Raw genomic sequence first — 20,488 nt, 5'->3', positions numbered from 1 at the left:
TTATCGATTAATCTACAGATTATTTTCTCAGTTAATTGATTCATCGATTATTTGTGCAGTTTGTAAGATGTCAGGTTTCCAGAACCCATGATTACTTTTCAAAATGTGTTGTTTTGTCCGACTAAAAGTCCAAAATCCAAAGACAATTTTTACTTATCATAGAAGAGTACAAAATACAGAAAATATTCACACTTGGGAAGCTGGAACCAATGAATTTTTACAATTTTTGCCTAAAAAAAAAACTTAAATGATAAATCTGATATAAATAGTGTTGTCAATTGACTAATTGATTAATTGTTGCAGCTCTAATATTCTGACATTTAATAGACCAATTGTTTGATTATTTAAGGAAATAATCAGCAGATTAATCATTTTAAGGGCACATAAAAATGCAAATCAGAAATGAAAGCAGGAGCTTAATTGGTTCAATCTGGAAAATTAGTCCAACCAGAAGTCTTCTGTGAAGCCAAGTTTGCAGAGAAACAAGCTCATAGTCTGTTTCCTATGTGACTCGTAAAATGATGAACGTGTGAAGTGATGTTCAGCGTGCAGCCACCATTATGAATGATGATGGTTTTACATCTTGCAGGCATTTCTCAGTTAAGCTTAGCTGTTTTCTCGCAGAGTTACGGTTTCCTAACTGAACAATTAACAAGCTGAATTTGATACTTTCACATAATTTAGAAACCTTTGGAAACCCCCTTGACCACTGACCTCTGTGACCCCCCCCCCCCCCCCCCCCCCCCCCCTCCCTTAATGCACAGATTGTACTTTTTTGGTCAGCTTCTCTCATGAATCTGTGATGACAGGCCGGCCTCAGGAGACCCCTTAGTTAAAGTTGCTCCCTTGTGATGCCGATTTATGAGAATTTAACTATTGGTCTCAAGGCTGCCGCTCCTTTCCCTCCAAGCTATTTCAGTCTATGGGAACTGAAATATCAGCAGTTTTTCCATTAACTTCACCCACTCCCCCAGTCTCACGTAACCTAAAAGTAGAAACAACATTAGTTAAACCACCTGTGGCTAATCAATCAGACTGTTGGAGTTTGATTTAAATGATCAATTTGCCCAATGGTTTTATAAAACCATAAAACCAAGCAGATAATTTTGGTTTCATTTGCCCAGATTTGGAGATATCTGTCTCTAAAATCTCTGCCTGATCTCTGTTTGTGGTGCTCACAGCATTTAAGATAAGATTAAACAGAGACACCTTGTAACAGTGTCCTAGTTACTCTGATAAATCTGTAGAAAGTATAGCACCAATGAAACATGATGTAAATACCAAAACCTTGGACACATCAGCATGGCTAGATGTGATAAAGTATGTTGTCTCTTCTTGTAATTTGGGCCAAACAAACCTTTCCTAGCGTTTTAGCATCTTTCAGCTCATTGTTTTTGTTTTACAGCTCACAAATTCACTGTTTTTGTTCAGTTGCAGCACTCTTGCAGTGTCATTTACAGCAGCAAAAAAACTCTGATAAAGACAGACAAAGTTGGTGATAGTGGAGCATTTAGTGGATATGGAGCCACATTACCCTCAGTAATTGGTGGAAACCAAAATGGAGCTAAAAGCACAGTGAATATTGGACTTACATTAATAAAGTAGACAGGAACACAACTCTGAATGAATGCTAATGTTGCTCTGTGTCTCCTTGATGTTTGATTTAAGCTTGATTTAAGCAACTATTTGATGATAACATGCTTGCCATATCAACTTTATAAGGTGTTAATATGTCAATGTTGTCTTTACACCTCGTTGCACTTCCCCCAAGTGGCTAAAAAAACAGTTGCTGCAGGTTTAAGCATTAAAGTTCACTGTATACTGATCACTGATTGAGGCTTTAAGATCTGTGGTTTGCTATTTGACCTGGAGGGTCAGTTTGGCTTAGGGTTTGTTTTTCCAGAGGCACTTGTGTTATGGTTGGGTAGGCTGAGTCGGTGACTCATTTAAAGCAGTTTCTGAACTTGTTGCACCTCCTGCACTGCACATAGTTTTCATCCTAACATGTCTTAGCACATCCTGACCTGAATTTTGGTCTTGAAACCTTTTTAAAAGATCCTTCAATCAAGAAAAACAACTTAATCAATCACAATAACACTGTTAACGCTTTCAGGAAAGTTTGTCATCTGAATGTTATTAAAAATTAACCAAATATCTAAGTTTTTTTTCCCAAAGAACTTGTGATTTGCTGATCATTTCTGTGCTTCAAACTGTGCTTCACTGACTGCCTTCAAGTACACCTCATAAGCTCCTACCTCGGACTCATAAATACAACCTTTTATACACATCTTCGTGCTTTATTTGAGTGAAATAATGAAATATATCCCATATTAAAAGTGGCAGTGGATGATTTTGGCCAGGAATCAAGCAAAAATAGTACATATTTGTCATATTTCCCCATCATTTGACATTTGTGTATTTACAACAGCACTTGAAGGCAGGGTTCGTCTGTTTTCTTTTAAAAAATGTCTCTCAAGTTTCTGACTCTGAATCTTGATTTGCTCTGTCTTCCTCCACTGCAGAGCAGAGTGGTGTCTCTTTGCTCCAGCTAATCGGAGACCCACCACCAGATGAAATCACCAAGGCCTACGGGCCGAGAGGGGAGACCTCCTACATCTTCACCCCTGCGGCGGTGTCGGGCCAGCCGGCTCTGGCCCACGTCCCCAACCCTTTCTATCGCCACTTCTCTCTCATCTTCTACATCAAGCCCTACACTCCCGCCGCCTCCGTCCTCTTTTCCATCACAGACAAGTCCCAGAAGCTCATTTACATTGGCGTCAAGCTCACGGCAGTGCAGTCCGGCCGACAGAAGGTGCAGCTTTTCTACACCGAGCCTGATTCAGAGGCTTCATATGAGGCGGCCAGCTTTAGCGTGCTGAGTCTGGTGGACACCTGGACTCGCTTCTCGTTGTCTGTTTTTGAGGAGCAGGTGACTTTCTACCAGGGCTGCGACTCTGAGCCACAGGTGGTGAAGTTTGAGCGTTCGCCGGATCCCATGGAGCTCGACACAGGATCGGGGATCTTTGTGGGTCATGCAGGAGGAGCCGACACTAATAAGTTTCAGGTAACATTTAAATTACAAATGAATGTACAAATATGGTGTTGAATCTTAAAGTGGTCTACAAGTTAATTCAGCTGTATGCATGTTGCATGTTTATTTGAGTCAGTAATACATTCATGGTACCTTGATCTTCAAAATATCAGCTTCACAAGATGGTCTACCTTGATGACAGATCATTTTTTCTACCCAAAGACAATAGTGTTATGTTTATATGCCAAGTTTTTACCTAAAATATAGGCAACGAGTTACAAACTGGGGCCACAAACAGAAGACACAAAACACATTGTGTGTATCCTTTAGATGTAACAAACATGTTGAATGTATTTCCATCCTCATCAAAAATTGCAAAGCCAATTTTTTAAACATATTTCTTTTAACATTTTAAATTGTGTGTTGTTTACATTTATGTTTGCTAACTTGAATTATTTTTCTTCACTACCATGGTTGGCACGTTTCTCTATTTCTTTGTGTGTTATCGCCACCAACTCTCATTCTTTTGAATATCCTGCACAAGTAAAAACAGGGTACCGTTAAGTCCTTTAAACTTCAAAAAACTTAAACAGTAATCCCCCGGTGCATCCAGGGGGCACCAGTGGATGAGCTACATCTCATTTCAGAGGCTGGATCATCCAGCTCCTCTTACCAAACTGAGACAACTCGAACTAAAATAATGGCGTGTTTGGGTGATCCTTGTCAACTCTTAAGTCAAATATTTCCAAGTTCATCTCCTGGAATTATGAGATGTAATTTAAACACATGATGGAAACATATCCAAATTACTTCCATTTTTCTTAAGTGAAATGTCAGTTTTTGCCTGGTTTCCATTAATTACATCCTGTATTGACTTTAGTTTGTTAGTCTACTAATGATTGATGACTTTCACAAGTTTGTATGGCTGCATTTGGAAGAGCCTTTAAAATGGGACAAGACTTGTCAAACTTTTACTAAAAAATCTTTAAATGCGGCTTTTAGAAGATTCAACCCCCGAAATGAAACACAGCTATGAATATGATGAAATCAAGACATTCTGAGCACATACTGCACATGAGGTGTTGCTTTTAGACCAACTTTAATGAGTAACAGAAGATGTTAGCTGGATTTTAGTGAACTTAATTTTTAAATTACACTCAAGCATTTGGAAGGAGAAGTCTATTTTCTAACCATAAACTCCAGGGTACCAGCAGAGGAAATGCTCAAGTGCTCAAGAGATGTTTGCTCCTCATATTTCTGACAAGAATAAATGAAAAACAGAAATGAATCGTTCTCCAAATGTCACCCACGGGACCGGGAAAAGTCAGAATAATACACAGTGTGCTAAAAGAGCAGGTGTGTGAGTGTCCCTGCATGTTTTGCGGAAGTCTGACCTCCGTGTTACCTTTAATATCTCCCTGTTGCACCTCACAGCAGGTTTGTGTATGGATCAGTGGTAACAGGAAGGGCAGACTTAACCCTCCTCATGCTTGTAAATCTATTACCCGACTTCTGTCACCTTTGACCTCTGATCTTTAGCTTGCAGCCTTTGAAGTGGAAAAGTGAAGAAGAAATTTTAAAAGCTACTAATTTGTCCAAATGCTACTGTTAAGCTGCATCTCTGAGCTTTTTTTTGTGCCAAAATTATCCAACAAAAATGTTTATTAAAGGTAGAAACTGGTATCTGTGGCAGAATATTCTCACTTGTCGAGGTACATAAAGTTTACCTGGACTCCAAACTGTCTGTATCATGTTTAAGAGTGAGAATGCGGCCCCTGTTAGAGGTTTAAAAAAAGATCATCTGAAGACAAAGTAGTAAAGGCAGCTGACACAATATTCTGCATGAGTCATTTCTCTCAGACTTTCCATCTCTTTGGAGGTTTCAGAGGAAGCTAATGTCTTGTCATCATGTTGAGAGAAAAACACCTTCACTGTGTGTTTGTGTTCTTTTAGGGTGAGATTGCAGAGCTGAAAGTGGTGGGAGACCCTCATGCGGCTGAGCGTTTGTGCGATGACGACGATGACTCTGACGCCGTGAGTATCTGTGTGTTTTGTCAAAGATGAGCCTTGGTGTCTGAACACTCTTGTCTGACCTCTTCCTCTTTCTGTTGGCTCAGGCCTCTGGTGATTTTGGCAGCGGTGAAGGCGACAAAAGAGAGACAGGTCACACTGTGAAGGTCAGTGTGTTTGTTGTTTCATATCTGCACAGCCAGCTCAATTTTCAGGACTTAGTAGATCTTAATTTAAAATCTGCCCAATATGAACCTTTGCATTTATTGATTTTATATCAATATCATATCAGTACATGAATAAGGATGAAGCAGAGTATGTTGCATTGTTGCAGCAGGTCAGAGATCAGCATTTTAGACAAAAGTGATGGTGACTCTCAGCTCCATAATCCAGGTGTAAATCAGCAGAATTGTTTCGTACCGATACATTTAGTTTTGGTGATTTATTTTACTTTATAAATATAATTTCCTGGTTCATGTGCTGTAAAGAAGTCAAATTCTACAAAGATTTTGTAGAATCTCACAGATTAAAAACATGATCACACACACATTACAAAGTTCCCCTTGGTCACCTTAAACTTGCAATATATATGTGACTCTGTTTGATTTGCACATTTTATGTGTTCATTTTTTTGTGCAAATTCTGAATACATTTTGAAAAGTAAATCACTCATTTCATCCGGAATAATCAGAGTTTCTCTACTGTATTATTAAATAAGTGTAGTTTGTGCATTAAGGAGCTTTAGTCCTTGAAATAAATAAGAAGAATAAATAACTATGAACTGAAGAATAACTCTTACACTAAACATTTCAAACTTAATCAAAACTACTTTTTACTGCATAATAGATAACAGTAAAGATTGTTTTTAAGTCAGTTAAGCTAACAGCAGGTAACCTCCACTGCAAAATTATGTTTACGTACAGAAATTGCTTAAACTACTATTGTAATATAGACATTTATATACATATTTCAAGCAGGGACCAATGATACCACAACATTTTTAGGTTAAACTAGTTACTAATGCAAACACACACAACTCAACAAGAAAATACATGGCACAAAAAATGTGCACAAAATACAAGCAGTGATACGATGAAATTAGCATAAACATCAATGACAAGCACCAGATTATTCATAACTACACGACTGATCCCTCTTTTAAACCTATTTCAGCTCCATGTGTTTCCATTCATTATCCATGGTTGAGTTCACTTTATGTAAAAGCACAGGCCAAATAAACACACTTGAAGGTAGAGATCAAGTGATACAAGCATCTGCTATCAGGCATTAAAGTTTGAGAATTTATGCTGGCAATGATTATGTCAAAGGGACAGTGGTTGCAGATGTTTTAAACTAGTGTATTATCTTATATTCTACCCACAGACCACTCCTGCAACCTTGCGGCCAGTGCCTGAACCTCCACTGATATCCTCAAAAGGAACCAGAATTTCTTCTGAAACAGGTAAAAGAGCTCTTCATTACCATCATTTGTGACTGTAAATCTTCACCTAGGATGCTCATTGCAGTAAACACACTGCGGGAGAAGTGTAATGGAAGCTTTTAATCATACAGCAGCCATTGCCAGAGAAGTGTCTTGTAAACGACTGCACTTTTAATCCTGAAATATGCACATAAGGGTGCATGTCTGGACCTGAAGGTGTGTGGAGTTTTGCAGCAGAGTTTCAGCACGATGACGTGATTTAAAACTCTTTAGCTCCCTCAGGTGGATAGTTAGAAAAGTTTTGGTTTGTACTGTTACATGAGCATAAATGGCCACCAGACAGTCAGCTGACACTTTGAAAAAAACTGCCTGAGATTTACTTTTCTCTTTTAAGACCCTGAATAAACGCATTAAGACATTAGACAATGGTACCAAGTGTTGCTCTGAAACTAGGACAAGTTCCTTCCTCGATCACCTCCTCCGAAAATATTCAGACAGATATTAATGAGGCACTGCATGCCCCGCTCTGCAAGCCAACACTTGCAGCCCTCATACAGCCGCTAAGCAGCAGGTAAAGTTGTGTTTGTGTTGATTTTAGACGACAGGTATCAACAGCCGTCGGTGGACAACAGCCGGCCTGGACCACCAGGCGCAAGAGGTGGGTCACTTGGGGGTAAAAGGTTACCGATGCCGCCATGCAGAAAGGCAGATTTATGATTAGGATTATGTCCTAATCAACATGCAGACATCCTATCTCAGTATAAACCAAGCTTTGTGTCTCAGGCTGCTGCATTTCTCTTTATGTGGACCTTTATATGGAGCTGTGGGCATGCTGGTGGAGGTTTGTGGACATTGTGTTGTTCCAGCACAGTCTGTGGTTGATCAAAATAATATTTGCATATGTAATATCTATAAGAAGCTTCAGTGCAAGCTGTCCAATTCTGCTGTTTTTGTCCCTCTTGGAGCACAGATGGATGCCTCAGTTTTACTGTGTGTCATTTGGCTTTTCTTAATTTGATTAATTGTAATTTTGTTTGGGAGTATGCACTGCTAATGCACATGGAGGTGGGTCCTTCCTTGTTACCTTATCTTGATGCCCCGTCTTAAATCTAGTTTTAACACTGTCATTATTTCAGATAATACTGAATGTACAGTCCATGTTGCATATGCCTAAGTCAACATGTGGTTAATCAAATTATTCCACTGCAAACATGGTGCTACTGTATGGGATATTCCCGGTTATAAATATATACTGCACAGAGAGGGGGAGCATTGTAAAATGAAGAACTGATGTAATTTTTGTAGCAGTTTTCTTTCTTTGATTCTTAATTATTGATAATGAAATCCTTTTATATAGCATGTTTCAAAAACAAGTTTATAAAATGTCTCACAACATAAAAAACATAAAATACTCAGTGCAATTACAAATTAGAATAAATTCAGTGTAATCAAAGAAATAGAAAACATAAATAAAATGAATGAAAAGCCATTGGTCAGTTAATCAATTAGTTTTATTTATTTGGGGCAAATAAATTAAAAAAAACACATGAATGCAAAATAAGACATGGCACTTAGAAAAATCTATTAATGTACATATACAATTGTACTTGATTGTTTATAGAGAAAGTCAATGTAATTTGCACACATAGTATACATGGAGAGGAAATGCATCATATCCAAGTTGTTATGAATTATGCAGCAGCGCTACCTACAGGACAGATTTCTCCATTACCTCCACTAACCAAAATATCTCATCAACTTCACTAGATGGCGCACAAGTCCACTGAGTGAAAGACTTCAAACTGTCAGTGCACCCAGCTCACTTAAAACGTCAAATCATATCCATCATCTTATCAGTTTCTTTCATCACAGACCTCTTTGGTTTTATCTTTTGGTGCTTTTCTTATAACTGTAATTATTTCTGCAACTGTTTATGTTTTTACATAAATGGTTACTTTGCTTACAGTTATGAGTTTCTAGGTGATGGTGGTGTTGATCATTGTCATGCATGAAGTCAGTGATTACGTGATTCATGCATATCTGGTATAAAAAGTCTCGATAGTTAGAGAAATAAGTCTGTATAGACAGAAGCTAGAAGAGGAAATGACACAGTTATAGTTATGGTTCTTTATTTACAATGCAGTTTATAAGAATTTTATGTCCACTTTACCTTCATCTGGCTGACATAATTAGCATCAGCAAGCTCATACAGTGCAATCTTCGGCAATCTTGGATGTGAGTGTTTGGTGTCTAGTCATTCACAGTTTTGTCTTTAAAGTCAGGTTTTCATTAGAGATATTCAAATTATAAAAGAGACTTTTTCTGTGATATTCCAAAATTGTCAATTATGCTTATTATGTGTGTCTTATATTTAGTTTTAAACATGCATTTGCAAGTGTAACTTATTCCATGTGCCACGTCGTTCAGGTCCCAGTGGTGCTAAAGGTGAGAAAGGTGACAGAGGAGAGAAAGGCACACAGGGGGAGAGAGGTCTCCAAGGGCCGAAAGGAGACTCTGGTTCTGCTTCTGGTTCTGGTTCTGGTTCCTCCTCACAAGCTGGAGGAGGACAGAAGGTAAAAAGTCACTGTGTGTCTGATTGATTGATTGCATGATGACACACAGATAATTGACACATATGACTAAATTAATATTTCTCTTTCTTTTTTTTTGTCAGGGAGAAAAAGGTGCAAAGGTACGTTAACAATGCAACATGTTTGGAGGTTTATTCACATCGAGGAGAGTTTGCTCTTCTAGTTTGGTTTATTTTATCTGGTGAGTAAAAAAACTGCAACAAAATTTGGGTCTCTTATAAATAAAGTGTCCTATATAGGAAAACTACAAAGTTGTTTATTATTACATGAAACTAAAAAAGTTTTTTATCCAATGAGTAAGTTAATTGTAGCATAATAAACATAATAAACAACAAATTACACATCACAGCAAAAAAAAAAAAAAAAAAAGTCCAGATAGGTGTCTCTGGACTTGCCTTACTAAAAATCTCATAGATCTACCTTCTCATATTAAATCAAGAAGTTCATTAATCAAACAAGAGTACAACACATTTTACAGTATGGGAGTTTATTTTTGACCTTATAAAATAGTCCAGTACAATAGCACAGACCTAGCTTTTTCCAGTATTTTCTACCATAACACATGGACTTCAGTGGTTGGAGTTTGCTCAGTTGTCATGGAAAGCACTTTTGTCTGTGTTGGCCTAAAAGTGAAGCATGAAATTTTATTCTTGACCTCGGAAACCTATTTTACCTGTGCAAACTCCATCCACTTAGAAAGAAAATGGTTTTCACTGGACAGCGACGTTATTTTACACAAACAAACACAGAACCAACCATCCAAGAAGAAAGAAAAGCTAGAAAAGGAGGGAAAAAATATAAAAGTATTTTAAACAACAACATTACTTGTGTGGAAATAATTGCACTTTTGTAGCTCATATCACAAGTTTTACAGCTGCTTCAAATTCTGTAATCTGACAGGATGACAGTTGTAGGTGACATGTAATTGTAATTGAGTTGCGTCATTCTTACCAAACCACAACCAAAAAATGACATCTTTTACAAAAGGGAACAAGAACAGAGTGTAGTTACAATTGCAACTTCACTAGCTCACAATTAATTTATCTGTCCATATGAGGCTATATATGAATCTTCTCTGTCATCTCTTCCTCACCAGGGTAATTCTGGCTTCGGATACCCCGGCAATAAAGGCGACCGTGGGGCTCCAGGGCCTCCTGGGCCCCCTGGTCCTCCTGGACCCGCAGCTGAGGTGGTCAGTCTTGGAGATGGCGCTGTTGTGCAGAAGGTGGCTGGACCCGCTGGACCTCCAGGACCACCGGGGTCAGATGGGCCTGCCGGACCTCCAGGAGCTGATGGAGAGCCTGTGAGTAGAGAGTTTTAGAAGAATAATTTGTTTTTTGGGTAAATGTTACTAATCGATTGTGATTTATCCTTTAGGGTGATCCAGGAGAGGACGGAAAAGCTGTGAGTTTCTTTGTTTTTATTGAACAGTTTTAAATATTTATATAAAATGTAAATTAACTATGGGCTTTTCCAGATAATTTTTAAAAAGTCATCTTGTCATTTTGCTCCTCTTCCCAGGGTCCTGCTGGGCCACAAGGCATCCCAGGAGGTCCAGGAACTCCTGGTGCTAAAGGCCAAAAGGTGTCGTAAAGAGTGGATTAAGATGGATGGATGAATCATGTTTCTTTCATTTTAAATCAGATATTGAACTTTACATTGATTTTATTTATGGTGATAATATGTGACCTCTGAATCTTTCCAGGGTGATCGTGGAGAAGGTCAACCTGGACCCAGAGGCCCCCCAGGTCCACCAGGACCTCCTGGGCCTGGCACCGGTGACCGCCCAGTAAGTCCACACTTCCAACATCCTTTTCTTTCAGTATTTAATTTTTCAAGACACTGAATTTTGTTTATTTATTATTCTGTAGACGTTTGTTGACATGGAGGGATCAGGATTCCCAGACTTGGACAAAGTCCGGGTACGTTGACTTTAATTTAAAAATTATTTTAAATGAAGAATTTGAGGAGCTGACAATGTGATCATTTTGTGATTTGTTATCTAGGGTCTTCCAGGTCTTCCAGGTCCCCCAGGCCCTCCAGGCCCTCCTGGGAACCCTGGTACTTCTGTAGCAATGGGTGCCAACGGTCCAGTAGCATTCGGACCTCCTGGACCACCTGGACAGGATGGAGCCCCTGGTCTACCAGTGAGTTTCTTTACTCTTATTTAAAAATAACCAAACAAGTTAAAAAGATAATTACTGACGTACTTAGAATATTCTTAATCACTTTCTCAGTTGACAGAGTTTTCCTTTGTAAGAAAATTATGCTGAATTGTAAGAATTGTGATAAGCTATGAAACACTGATTGTTTGTACATACCCTGTCTGCTGCTTTCAGGGGCCACCTGGTCCTCCAGGTTCACCCGGTCAACCAGGATCCAGAGGAGAGAAGGTGAGGACACACAGATCGATGCTGAATATTTCTTACAGGTTATAAATAAAACATGGTGTTATTTTTGTTTGGAGATTTGAAAGTGTCACTTCATGGTCACAAATGGATGGCTTCCTCTTTTAAAGTTGACGTGACTGTAAACCAGCCTGTGAGTCCTGATAAGGAAAAGTTAAAAAGTGTGTTTTCATGTTTTCTTAAATCTATTTTTCCTCCAGGGTGACTGTGGTGAACTCGGTCTTCCAGGAGCAGCTGGGGAAAAGGTGAGTCATACCTTACTTACTCAAAATCTGTCACATTACTTTTAAAAACATATATGGTATAAATGAAGGTTTGCTGCTTGAACTGAAATAAAAGTAACGTATTGGTGGCAAATGCATCCAGATAGATTCTCTCCTTCATGTTTGCTTTTCTCTAGCAAGACGCGCAAGACTCCAACTTTTTCACCAGCCTGTTCTCTTACTTTGCTCCATCCTCTACGGTGTGTAATGGGTCGCAGGTACTCGGGTGTCTTTGGTGCTTTCCCCTCTTTTCCACGAGTTTTCATTTCCCCACTTACTATAGTGTCCATCTAACGTAGCTAGAAATGATTTCAGTCTTTTATAACCTAAACCACATCCTTAACAAGCTACATTTCCTCCTGTAATGATTTGAGGAGATATAATTAGATATAAGTCACTTTCACCTTTCCAAATATGACATCTTTCTGTATCTGTTAATTTTTTAAAGATCACTTCTTCACTCTGCTTAACTGCTAGCTCTCAACTTTTTTGGCACTGACCACTTTTCCTCACTTCCTCCTGTTGCAGTTGCATTCAATAACCTGCTTGCAACAGGATATCTAACACAAGACTTACAGTCATTCACCACAAACACAAAACACCAACATGTTTTCTTTTTCCTTCACACTCCAGGGTGCTCGGGGTGACCAAGGACAGGCGGGTACAGCAGGGGAGACTGGGCTGGCAGGGCTTCCAGGCCCCATGGGACCGGTTGGACCTCCAGGACCCCCCGGGCCACCAGGGCCACCATACGGCTTTGGCCATGTGAGTAGACGTTGAATATATGAGGGTGCATGCACAGAGCTTTTAGCTTTAGTACATGCTGACAAGTGAGTGCATAAATGTGAGAGATCTTTGTCATCTTGCAGGATTGAAACAAAAAAAAGGCAATGTAAAGTTTATGGTTAAAAGAAGGCTTGGTTGGTCTTGATTTTGAACACAAAACAAGTACATGACTGTTTTTGGCTCCACCAAGTAAAGACAAGACTCCTTAAAAGTGGTCATCTTACAGGAGTGATACAAATACGGGGTGTTAATGGGTATAAGGACTAGAGGCTGAACATAGTGAATCTGTTACCAACCTAAATTTACTCTTAGTGTAGTGTTCAGAAAATAGTCTGAAGTTTCAACTCAGCATATCAACTATCATTAAATCTAACTAGTAGTTCAACCAATCAAAGTTCCATTCAGATGTCTAGAATCTTAACTGGTCATACTGTAATTTGGTGATTCTCATACTTTTTCTGTCATGTCCTCTTTTGAAAGCAAATTTGATGCCTTTTTCCATTAATTTTGAGGTATTACACTAATAAAATCTAACAGCATATTTGTGAGCCATGCATGAGCATTTGAGAACCCTGCAGGATGCTGCCACCACGACACTTGACAATAAGAAAAATATAGCATCATACAGCATCAGGCTTATTCACAAAGTCAAGTCCATCAATCCTAGCTGAAGATGTACAAAACACACATGTACTTTTGTTGACATGTCTGCGCCCAAAGAAACAGCTTCTCCATCCTTTGCATGGATGTATGGCTACATGATACCTTTCAAACCATCTACCCCTCTACTTACAGGGTGACCAGGAAGGGCGTGAGGTGATCAATGGCTTGCCTGGACACAGAGGCCCACCTGGACCACAGGTACCCAGTTGTCCATATGGGAGATTCCTGCGTTTCTTACACTGGAGGTGCATTATCTCATGTTTTCTTTTATGTTATGTCTTTCAGGGTCCACCGGGTATTGCAGGCCTTCCAGTAAGTACAACAGAGGAAGTGTGTTGTTTGTGTGTTGTTTGAATGCAGTTGCTAGTAATGTTTCCACATCTTATATTATGTAATAACAGTATGAACAAAGCATAGGGTAAATCCATCTTTTTAGACTTATTAGTAGAAATTAAATTCAAAGAAAACATAATTTAAGCTTGTATCAAACTAAAAAGAAAATCAAAAAAAGATTATTGAATACTTTTCTGAAAGTTAATACTCTAGTACAATTATTACTAAATGTTTTAATTCTGATTTCTAGGGTAGACCAGGTTTGCCAGGCAACCATGGAGACAAAGGAGCAGAGGGACAGAGAGGACCACCTGGGGTTCCAGGTGTGGACGGATTCCCTGGACAATCGGTAGGAAGCCGGATGAATTCTGGGTTTTGTTGTTCTGTTACCTTTGTATATTATATATTATATAAATAATACACCACTAGACTCTTTACTCAAGTTCAGAAACACTTCTTCCAGTTTTACATCTGTTTCTTTTTATGGCACTAACAACTTCTCGTTTATTTATTTTTAGGGTCAAAAGGGAGACAGAGGAGAGAAAGGAGAAAGCGTAAGTTATATGTATTAAATATAAAACATATAGGCTATATTTTGCAATATTCACATATATTTTTTTATATTTTAATTTGTAATGAAAATCATGTTTTGGAGGTGTGCCTCAGGGCTATACTTAAGGAACACTTCTGTTTTCTATGATCTTCTGTTATCTTTCTCTGATTGTTGTGTTCAATTATATGCAGATTATAGTATTACATATTCATCAAAACTTTATTTATCACAAACCTCTAATTATTGCTGAATAAAACATGAAAGTCTCATACAATGGTCCTTGGTACAGGATAGAACTCAACTCCAATATCAGTAAAATACACGTTTTACGACATGACATAACAAACAGACATTGTTTATCAAATACTTCTAGTATTTTTATTATATTATGTATAATAATCTCTGCAGAGTCATATTAGGATGATCTTTTTTACGCATCATGGCACATTGTTTGATACACTCTAATTCAGTTACCTAGCATAGTTTTTAGCATTCATTTTATTTATCCGTACTACCTAAAACAATTCTTTATCCCTTAAATTATTCACTAAGATATGAGCTTGTATTGCTTTTTGTTTGTTCCTCTTAGTTTATGTTTGTTACCCCCCTGAAAACAAGATAATACATTTATCCTGATATCATACATTTGAATATATTACATAATTTTATCAATACAATATGTAAAAATACTGTATGTGTTCATTTTCTGGCTGATCTTCATGTCACAGGGTCAGCCAGGGCGAGACGGCGGACCACCTGGACCTCCAGGGCCTCCCGGACCTCCAGGACAGACCATCTACCACACAACAGGAGATGTGAGAGATGCACTGATTCTGTACATACTTAAATATGAAACGTACCCTCACATGACAGCCTGCCACTTAATCACTCATTCACTAAATCACTCATTCAAACTAACAGTCACTGGTTGCTGAATAATTCATTCACCTCCATACTAACTAACCTAACTTTGTCTTGCTGTAGTATAACGACATATTTTGGAACGAAGGGGGGCAGGTGAGTGGACACACCCTTTGGACCCCTAACCGATCTTACTATAAACTTCACTCAGCAGTTATTTTTTTCTTTTTCACATGTGCACTGAATATTTTATCTTTTTCATGTGTTATCGTTCTGTCTTCATTAGGGGGGAGCAGGTGTTCCAGGTCGAGCAGGATTCCCGGTATGTGTTACTGTAATCACAGATCAACTTAGAAAAATCCAATCAATGTAAGAAAATGGAGGGAAATCAGTGTATTATGTGTTTTGATCTAGGGACCAATAGGACCAAAAGGAGAAAAAGGGGACACCGGTCCTGCAGGATATGCACCGAAGGTAGGATGATCAATGTTCTAATGAATTTATTTTGCATCTCACACGTTTAAGTAGCTATAATCAATATTTTTTATAATAACAATGTATGAAATGACAATGTTTTATGTCAGAAGCGTTGCTTGTAGTGATGAACCCACAGAGAATCAGTGACTCTGCAGCTCCCCTTGGCTTTACGGAGCTTTATAGTGAGTTTCAGCTCATTGTTTAGCTGTCTGCAACTTTACTGTTTTGGTTCACTCTCAGCGTTCTCATAGCATCATTTTCGGCTGCAGCAGGCAGTTGTTCTCAGAGAAAAAGCTCTTAAAGCCCACTATACACTACCTGCTCAGCACCAAACAGCAAATTGACAAAGTTAGCTGTAGACTAGCTGGTGAACATACTGGAGCATCTGGCAGATTAAGAGTCAGATATTTCCCTCAGGAGTGGAGAGCAAAAGCAGAACTTAAAGAGAGTGAATATGGGACTTACATTCACCAGGTGAACAGACACATGACTCCAAATGAATGATATAATTCATAAATAAATGATGATATTGTTGCTCCGTAACTGCTGGATGTGGAAATAAGCATCTGTTTGCTAACAAGTTCAACATATCAACTTAAAAGGAGATGATATGTCAATGTTGTGTTCACAACTTGTTTCCGCTGCTCCCAAATGGCCAAAAAATCAATCAGTCAGTGCATGTTTAAAGATGCACAATTATATTTTTGTTCAACATGATTTCCAAGAGCAGCCATTTTTTGTTATGAAAATTTCTTTTTATTCACAAAAATAACAACTTCTTGATTATATGTTTAGCTGTAATCCCATTATCCCATTATATTTAATTTGTAATCACATCATGTCAGTTAAAATGAGAGACTGAGACTCAATGAGTAATTTTTCTAAAAAAAAAACATGATTTTGTTTTTCTGGAGAAAATGGGATGTTTTGCTCATGAGACAACAATGTTGATATGTTAGTTATCAAGATAAGTTGCTATCATAAGAAAATGCTTAACATCTTCCAATGACCAGAAAATTATTGTAAATCTCAATCTTGAAAAAAGATTATGGGCAACAATATCTGCTCTCCGCTTCCACTTAACTTGTTTTCCTTCTATTCTATCATTTTACACTGGTACTTTTTCCAGTAGTGGCTGTAAACATTTGAGTTAAGCATGTGTTTTGTTCAGGGGGAGAAAGGAGAGCCTGGTATCATTATTGGACCTGATGGACAACCTATGTTCCTGGGTGGCCTGGCAGGAAAGCCGGTAAAGACCTCAGTGATATAAACAGCATCTAGCATGTTTCTTTCTGTCCTAGTTATATATTTTTTCATCAGGAATTAAATATCAACTGTTACATTGATTATAAATAACTCCAAAAATGTTAATAATTGCATAAAATGTCACTGTATCTGTTTACAGGGTGACAGTGGACCTCCCGGCCCAGTAGGACCTCCAGTGCGTATTATCATACTTCTGTTTACCAGTTTTTGAGTGTTTTTCTCATATTTTGTAAGCTAACAGCATCAGGCGAATGTAACAAATGAGCCATATGAACTCTTTTCTTCAGGGTCCACATGGTCCTTTGGGCCCGAAAGGAGAGATTGGGTTTCCAGGTAGACCAGTAAGTGGATTTCTTGTCAAATTATATTTACTACATAAAAAATTAATTTATAAAAATTGTTCAAACAAGTACAAAATGTGGTTACAACTGCTAGGAGTTGCAGAAATTTTCAAAACCTGCAAAAGGGGCTTTGAATGGGACATATTGTGATTTTCCGTTATTTTTATACTGTTATGATGTTGGATATCTATGTTAAACAAGGTCAAAGGTCCAAAACTGCAATTCAAAAGCCAGAGCTTCAACCTGCTCCAAACACCCCTCTTGAAAAGTTACCTCTACTTCCTCCTCATGATGATATCAGATCGTTTGCACATGCCCACAAATGGACGTCAAACCTGTAGCCTTTGTTGCTAAAGTTGTTCCATGTGTTTTTTGTGTTGTCCACTCACATATTTCTGATCTGAATTGTGCTCAAATATATACATATGTATTTGAGAAGCTGACATTTTGAGTAAAGAGCAAGAAAAAGAAATGAAATCGTGATACTCATGTTTGTTTATGTAGACTTCAGAATGGGCGTTATCTTCCAGATGGCCAATCAGAACAGAGTGGGCTCATTGGGAGGGGGGCCATAAAGAGACAGGAGGTAAAACTGCCTGTTTCAGACAGAGGCTGAACTGAGGGCTGCATAAAGGGCCAGTATAAGATATATATAAAATATACACCTGCATCAATCAGCTTATATGGTGAGTTGAGGTTATTACTGCATTAATAAGCTCATCATAGGACTCTGTATCTTTGTATCTTATCAAATTTGTTCTTTTCTAATCTTAGAGAGTAGGTTATCTGCTCCATCTCATAGATATCACAGATCCTTTGGGTCTGTTATGTCCCCTTTAAACCCTAAACCCAACCAATTTTATGTCAAGGGACAAATATGGTTCTTAATGTGGTTTATTGTAGGGTCGGCCAGGGCTAAATGGTGTCAAAGGGGAGAAGGGAGATTCAAGTGGCGGATCTGGATATGGGTACCCTGTGAGTATGACTTTTTCTTATTTTTCTGTTCAAGGTAAGACCTGAAAATCCTGGTCATGGTTTGTTCATCAAAAGCATCTAAACACAATACCACGTATATGATCAGTCTGTCAACACACAGTAATCAATATTTGTTGTGTCTCAGGGTCCCCCAGGTCCACCGGGTCCACCTGGACCTCCTGGACCTCCTGTTCCCATCGACAGACTTGGAGTGAGTCAGGACATAAAATATTTTACAGAGTAATGCAGCAGTTGTGTGTCTTGTTAAATTAGGAAGTTAGGCACAAGATATAAAGAATGTTTAGCTTAATTTATTGATGCCTGTCCATTCATTTAAAAATAAACTGTTTTCCATATGTTAAAAGTAACAAAATTGGGATGTAAAACCATCAAAAAACATTTAAAAAAATGTACTTGGAAACATTTGGGGTATTTATTGTTGCTTTTATTGACATAAGAAAATGAACTAACTGAATTTAAATTGACTATAGATCAGCAGCTTAATTTATGTTTCTTAGATACATATTTACTGTTACTTTTTATGATGTGAATAATGTTGAATGTCCCTAATCGTCTTCCTTTTTGATTTCAGGGACATGACGGTACCTCCAGGTATTACCCTGGTGAGAGCACTTCATATTTTGAGTGCCCTGTTAAATGTAAAATAAAAGTTTAAATATGTTCAATTCATTACGTCATCGCTGTTCCTCTTGTTTTTAGGTCCTAAAGGAGAGAAAGGTGATCGTGGAACACCGGGGACACCTGGATTACCAGGTAGTGCTATTTCTTCTGTGCTTTGTAGTGCAGAAAAAACTTAAAAATGAGAAAACGTTCCGTTTTTTCAGTATTCAGACAAATTCAAAACAGAGCATTTTGCTTCTTTTCCAGGCACCACAACAGACTTTGATATTTACGCTTTAAAGGTAAGCCTCAACTCGATAGATTTTCCACACAGTTTTAGCTTATGGTTAACATAAACAATAACCATTGTTGGAACAGTGTACATTTTTCTTGAATGTTTCTTGATGCTTTTGTGTCCAGAATGTGTTTAAAGGTGAACCAGGCAGCCCAGGCTTTAAAGGAGAGAAAGGAGAACCAGGTGGAGGATATTATGACCCCCGCTATGGAGGAAGTGGAGTCGGAGTCCCGGGAGCGCCAGGACCTCAAGTAAGATCACACTGTCAAAAATCTAATGCTTTATGAAATCTGTGTTGCCATTAAATTATGCCAAGAGCAGATATAAATATAACTGGATCATATTTGTTGTATTCTAATACAATAAATATTTCTCCATTTCATCAGGGCCCCAAAGGTGAGTCCATTGTTGGCCCTCCAGGCCCTCAGGGGCCACCTGGTCCACCAGGAAGAGGCTATGATGGGCAACCTGGACCACCAGGGCCACCTGGACCTCCAGGACCAGGCCTACCGGGGACTTACGGGGGCACACAGAGTGAGTTATATTCAAAAAGATACCCAAAACTTCAAGATTATTTCTTTTTGATTTGAGCTCATGTGACCCCCCCACCCCATCCTTTGAATGACAGCTATCAATATTCCTGGACCACCGGGACCACCTGGAGCGCCTGGAGTACCTGGACACTCTTCAGGGGTGAGAAAACATGTATATAAAATCAGATATTCATGTTTAATTTCTCTAATATCCAACGAAATATCATGAAATACAAAAAGGTGAAAAATCATTGTAGCCAAATTTGAACTGAAGTGGCCTGACAATCACATGAAGCACAAATTAAAGAACTGTTTCAAGTCTAGATAGTTTAAATAGATTAAAAAGTCATAGTACACACAATTTGACTTTATTAAGAACGTGTGCCAAAGTATTTGTATGACTCATGAGCCTCTGCAGTTAGATAAACAACATGGCTGCAATTAAATGATTAATGTCAGATGTTGGCTCATTACAAAATTTTCCATGACCAATGAATCAGGAACAATATCTGCAAAGGAAAAATACATCATATCAAGCTTTTTCTATTTGTTTTAATTTGCCGTAGAATCTAATGCCAAGACGCTCAAGAAAATCTAACTTCCAAATTTTGTTTGAAAGGCCTGGGCCCATATCAATCTTCTGAGAACTACACTTATGTATGCTGTAAGGAGCCAGTTTAGGAGTAAAAAGTGTGTTTGTGTGAAGAATAAGACTCATTAAACAAGTGACTCACTCTTTGATTGCATAATTAATTACATGTATGAACAGAGCCGGAAGAGCCACCAATCACCCTTTTTCATTCTTTAAATTGATTTGTGTGTAGAAATTCACATACGTGGAGCTAATATTTTAGCAACAGCTGCAAATAATAATCTAAAACTACCCTATTCGGAATCATACATATTTCAGATTACGTATTATTCACCATTACCCATGACATTTTGTACAGTCTAGCATGTCTCAGAAGGTGCATACTTTTCTCTGTCTCTGTATTACATAATCTAAAGTAAAAAAAAAATAGACTCATCTTGTTCTTAAA

At 38.2% G+C, this 20,488-nt stretch overlaps 1 protein-coding gene across 9 annotated transcripts in view; it reads left to right on the top strand.

Moving 5' to 3' along the window:
* LOC122976555 (collagen alpha-1(XVIII) chain-like) overlaps positions 1–20,488 on the top strand; it is a 53,490-nt gene that overhangs the window by 27,549 nt on the left and 5,453 nt on the right. For 3 of the 9 annotated variants that reach the window (XM_044345119.1, XM_044345118.1, XM_044345112.1), the window contains exons 2-37: positions 2,523–3,064; positions 4,985–5,065; positions 5,149–5,208; positions 6,425–6,503; positions 7,081–7,140; positions 8,910–9,055; positions 9,157–9,174; positions 10,170–10,376; positions 10,451–10,477; positions 10,595–10,657; positions 10,779–10,862; positions 10,945–10,995; positions 11,080–11,220; positions 11,413–11,466; positions 11,682–11,726; positions 11,882–11,944; positions 12,378–12,509; positions 13,326–13,391; positions 13,479–13,505; positions 13,777–13,875; positions 14,045–14,080; positions 14,808–14,894; positions 15,064–15,096; positions 15,227–15,262; positions 15,355–15,414; positions 16,589–16,666; positions 16,823–16,858; positions 16,971–17,024; positions 17,928–17,999; positions 18,145–18,210; positions 18,592–18,622; positions 18,720–18,773; positions 18,888–18,922; positions 19,041–19,166; positions 19,302–19,449; positions 19,544–19,608. In XM_044345119.1, coding sequence (XP_044201054.1) covers positions 2,523–3,064; positions 4,985–5,065; positions 5,149–5,208; positions 6,425–6,503; positions 7,081–7,140; positions 8,910–9,055; positions 9,157–9,174; positions 10,170–10,376; positions 10,451–10,477; positions 10,595–10,657; positions 10,779–10,862; positions 10,945–10,995; positions 11,080–11,220; positions 11,413–11,466; positions 11,682–11,726; positions 11,882–11,944; positions 12,378–12,509; positions 13,326–13,391; positions 13,479–13,505; positions 13,777–13,875; positions 14,045–14,080; positions 14,808–14,894; positions 15,064–15,096; positions 15,227–15,262; positions 15,355–15,414; positions 16,589–16,666; positions 16,823–16,858; positions 16,971–17,024; positions 17,928–17,999; positions 18,145–18,210; positions 18,592–18,622; positions 18,720–18,773; positions 18,888–18,922; positions 19,041–19,166; positions 19,302–19,449; positions 19,544–19,608 — 3,062 coding nt within the window. The remainder of the gene's footprint in view (positions 1–2,522; positions 3,065–4,984; positions 5,066–5,148; positions 5,209–6,424; positions 6,504–7,080; positions 7,141–8,909; positions 9,056–9,156; positions 9,175–10,169; positions 10,377–10,450; positions 10,478–10,594; positions 10,658–10,778; positions 10,863–10,944; positions 10,996–11,079; positions 11,221–11,412; positions 11,467–11,681; positions 11,727–11,881; positions 11,945–12,377; positions 12,510–13,325; positions 13,392–13,478; positions 13,506–13,776; positions 13,876–14,044; positions 14,081–14,807; positions 14,895–15,063; positions 15,097–15,226; positions 15,263–15,354; positions 15,415–16,588; positions 16,667–16,822; positions 16,859–16,970; positions 17,025–17,927; positions 18,000–18,144; positions 18,211–18,591; positions 18,623–18,719; positions 18,774–18,887; positions 18,923–19,040; positions 19,167–19,301; positions 19,450–19,543; positions 19,609–20,488) is intronic. The other 6 variants (XM_044345113.1, XM_044345117.1, XM_044345115.1 and 3 more) reach the window with 6 other exon arrangements.

This window comes from Thunnus albacares, chromosome 24 (genome assembly GCF_914725855.1).
Source record: "Thunnus albacares chromosome 24, fThuAlb1.1, whole genome shotgun sequence".
Taxonomy (NCBI): Eukaryota; Metazoa; Chordata; class Actinopteri; order Scombriformes; family Scombridae; genus Thunnus; species Thunnus albacares.
The sequence above is the reverse complement of the archived record's forward strand: the minus strand, read 5'-3'. Positions and strand labels throughout refer to the sequence as shown.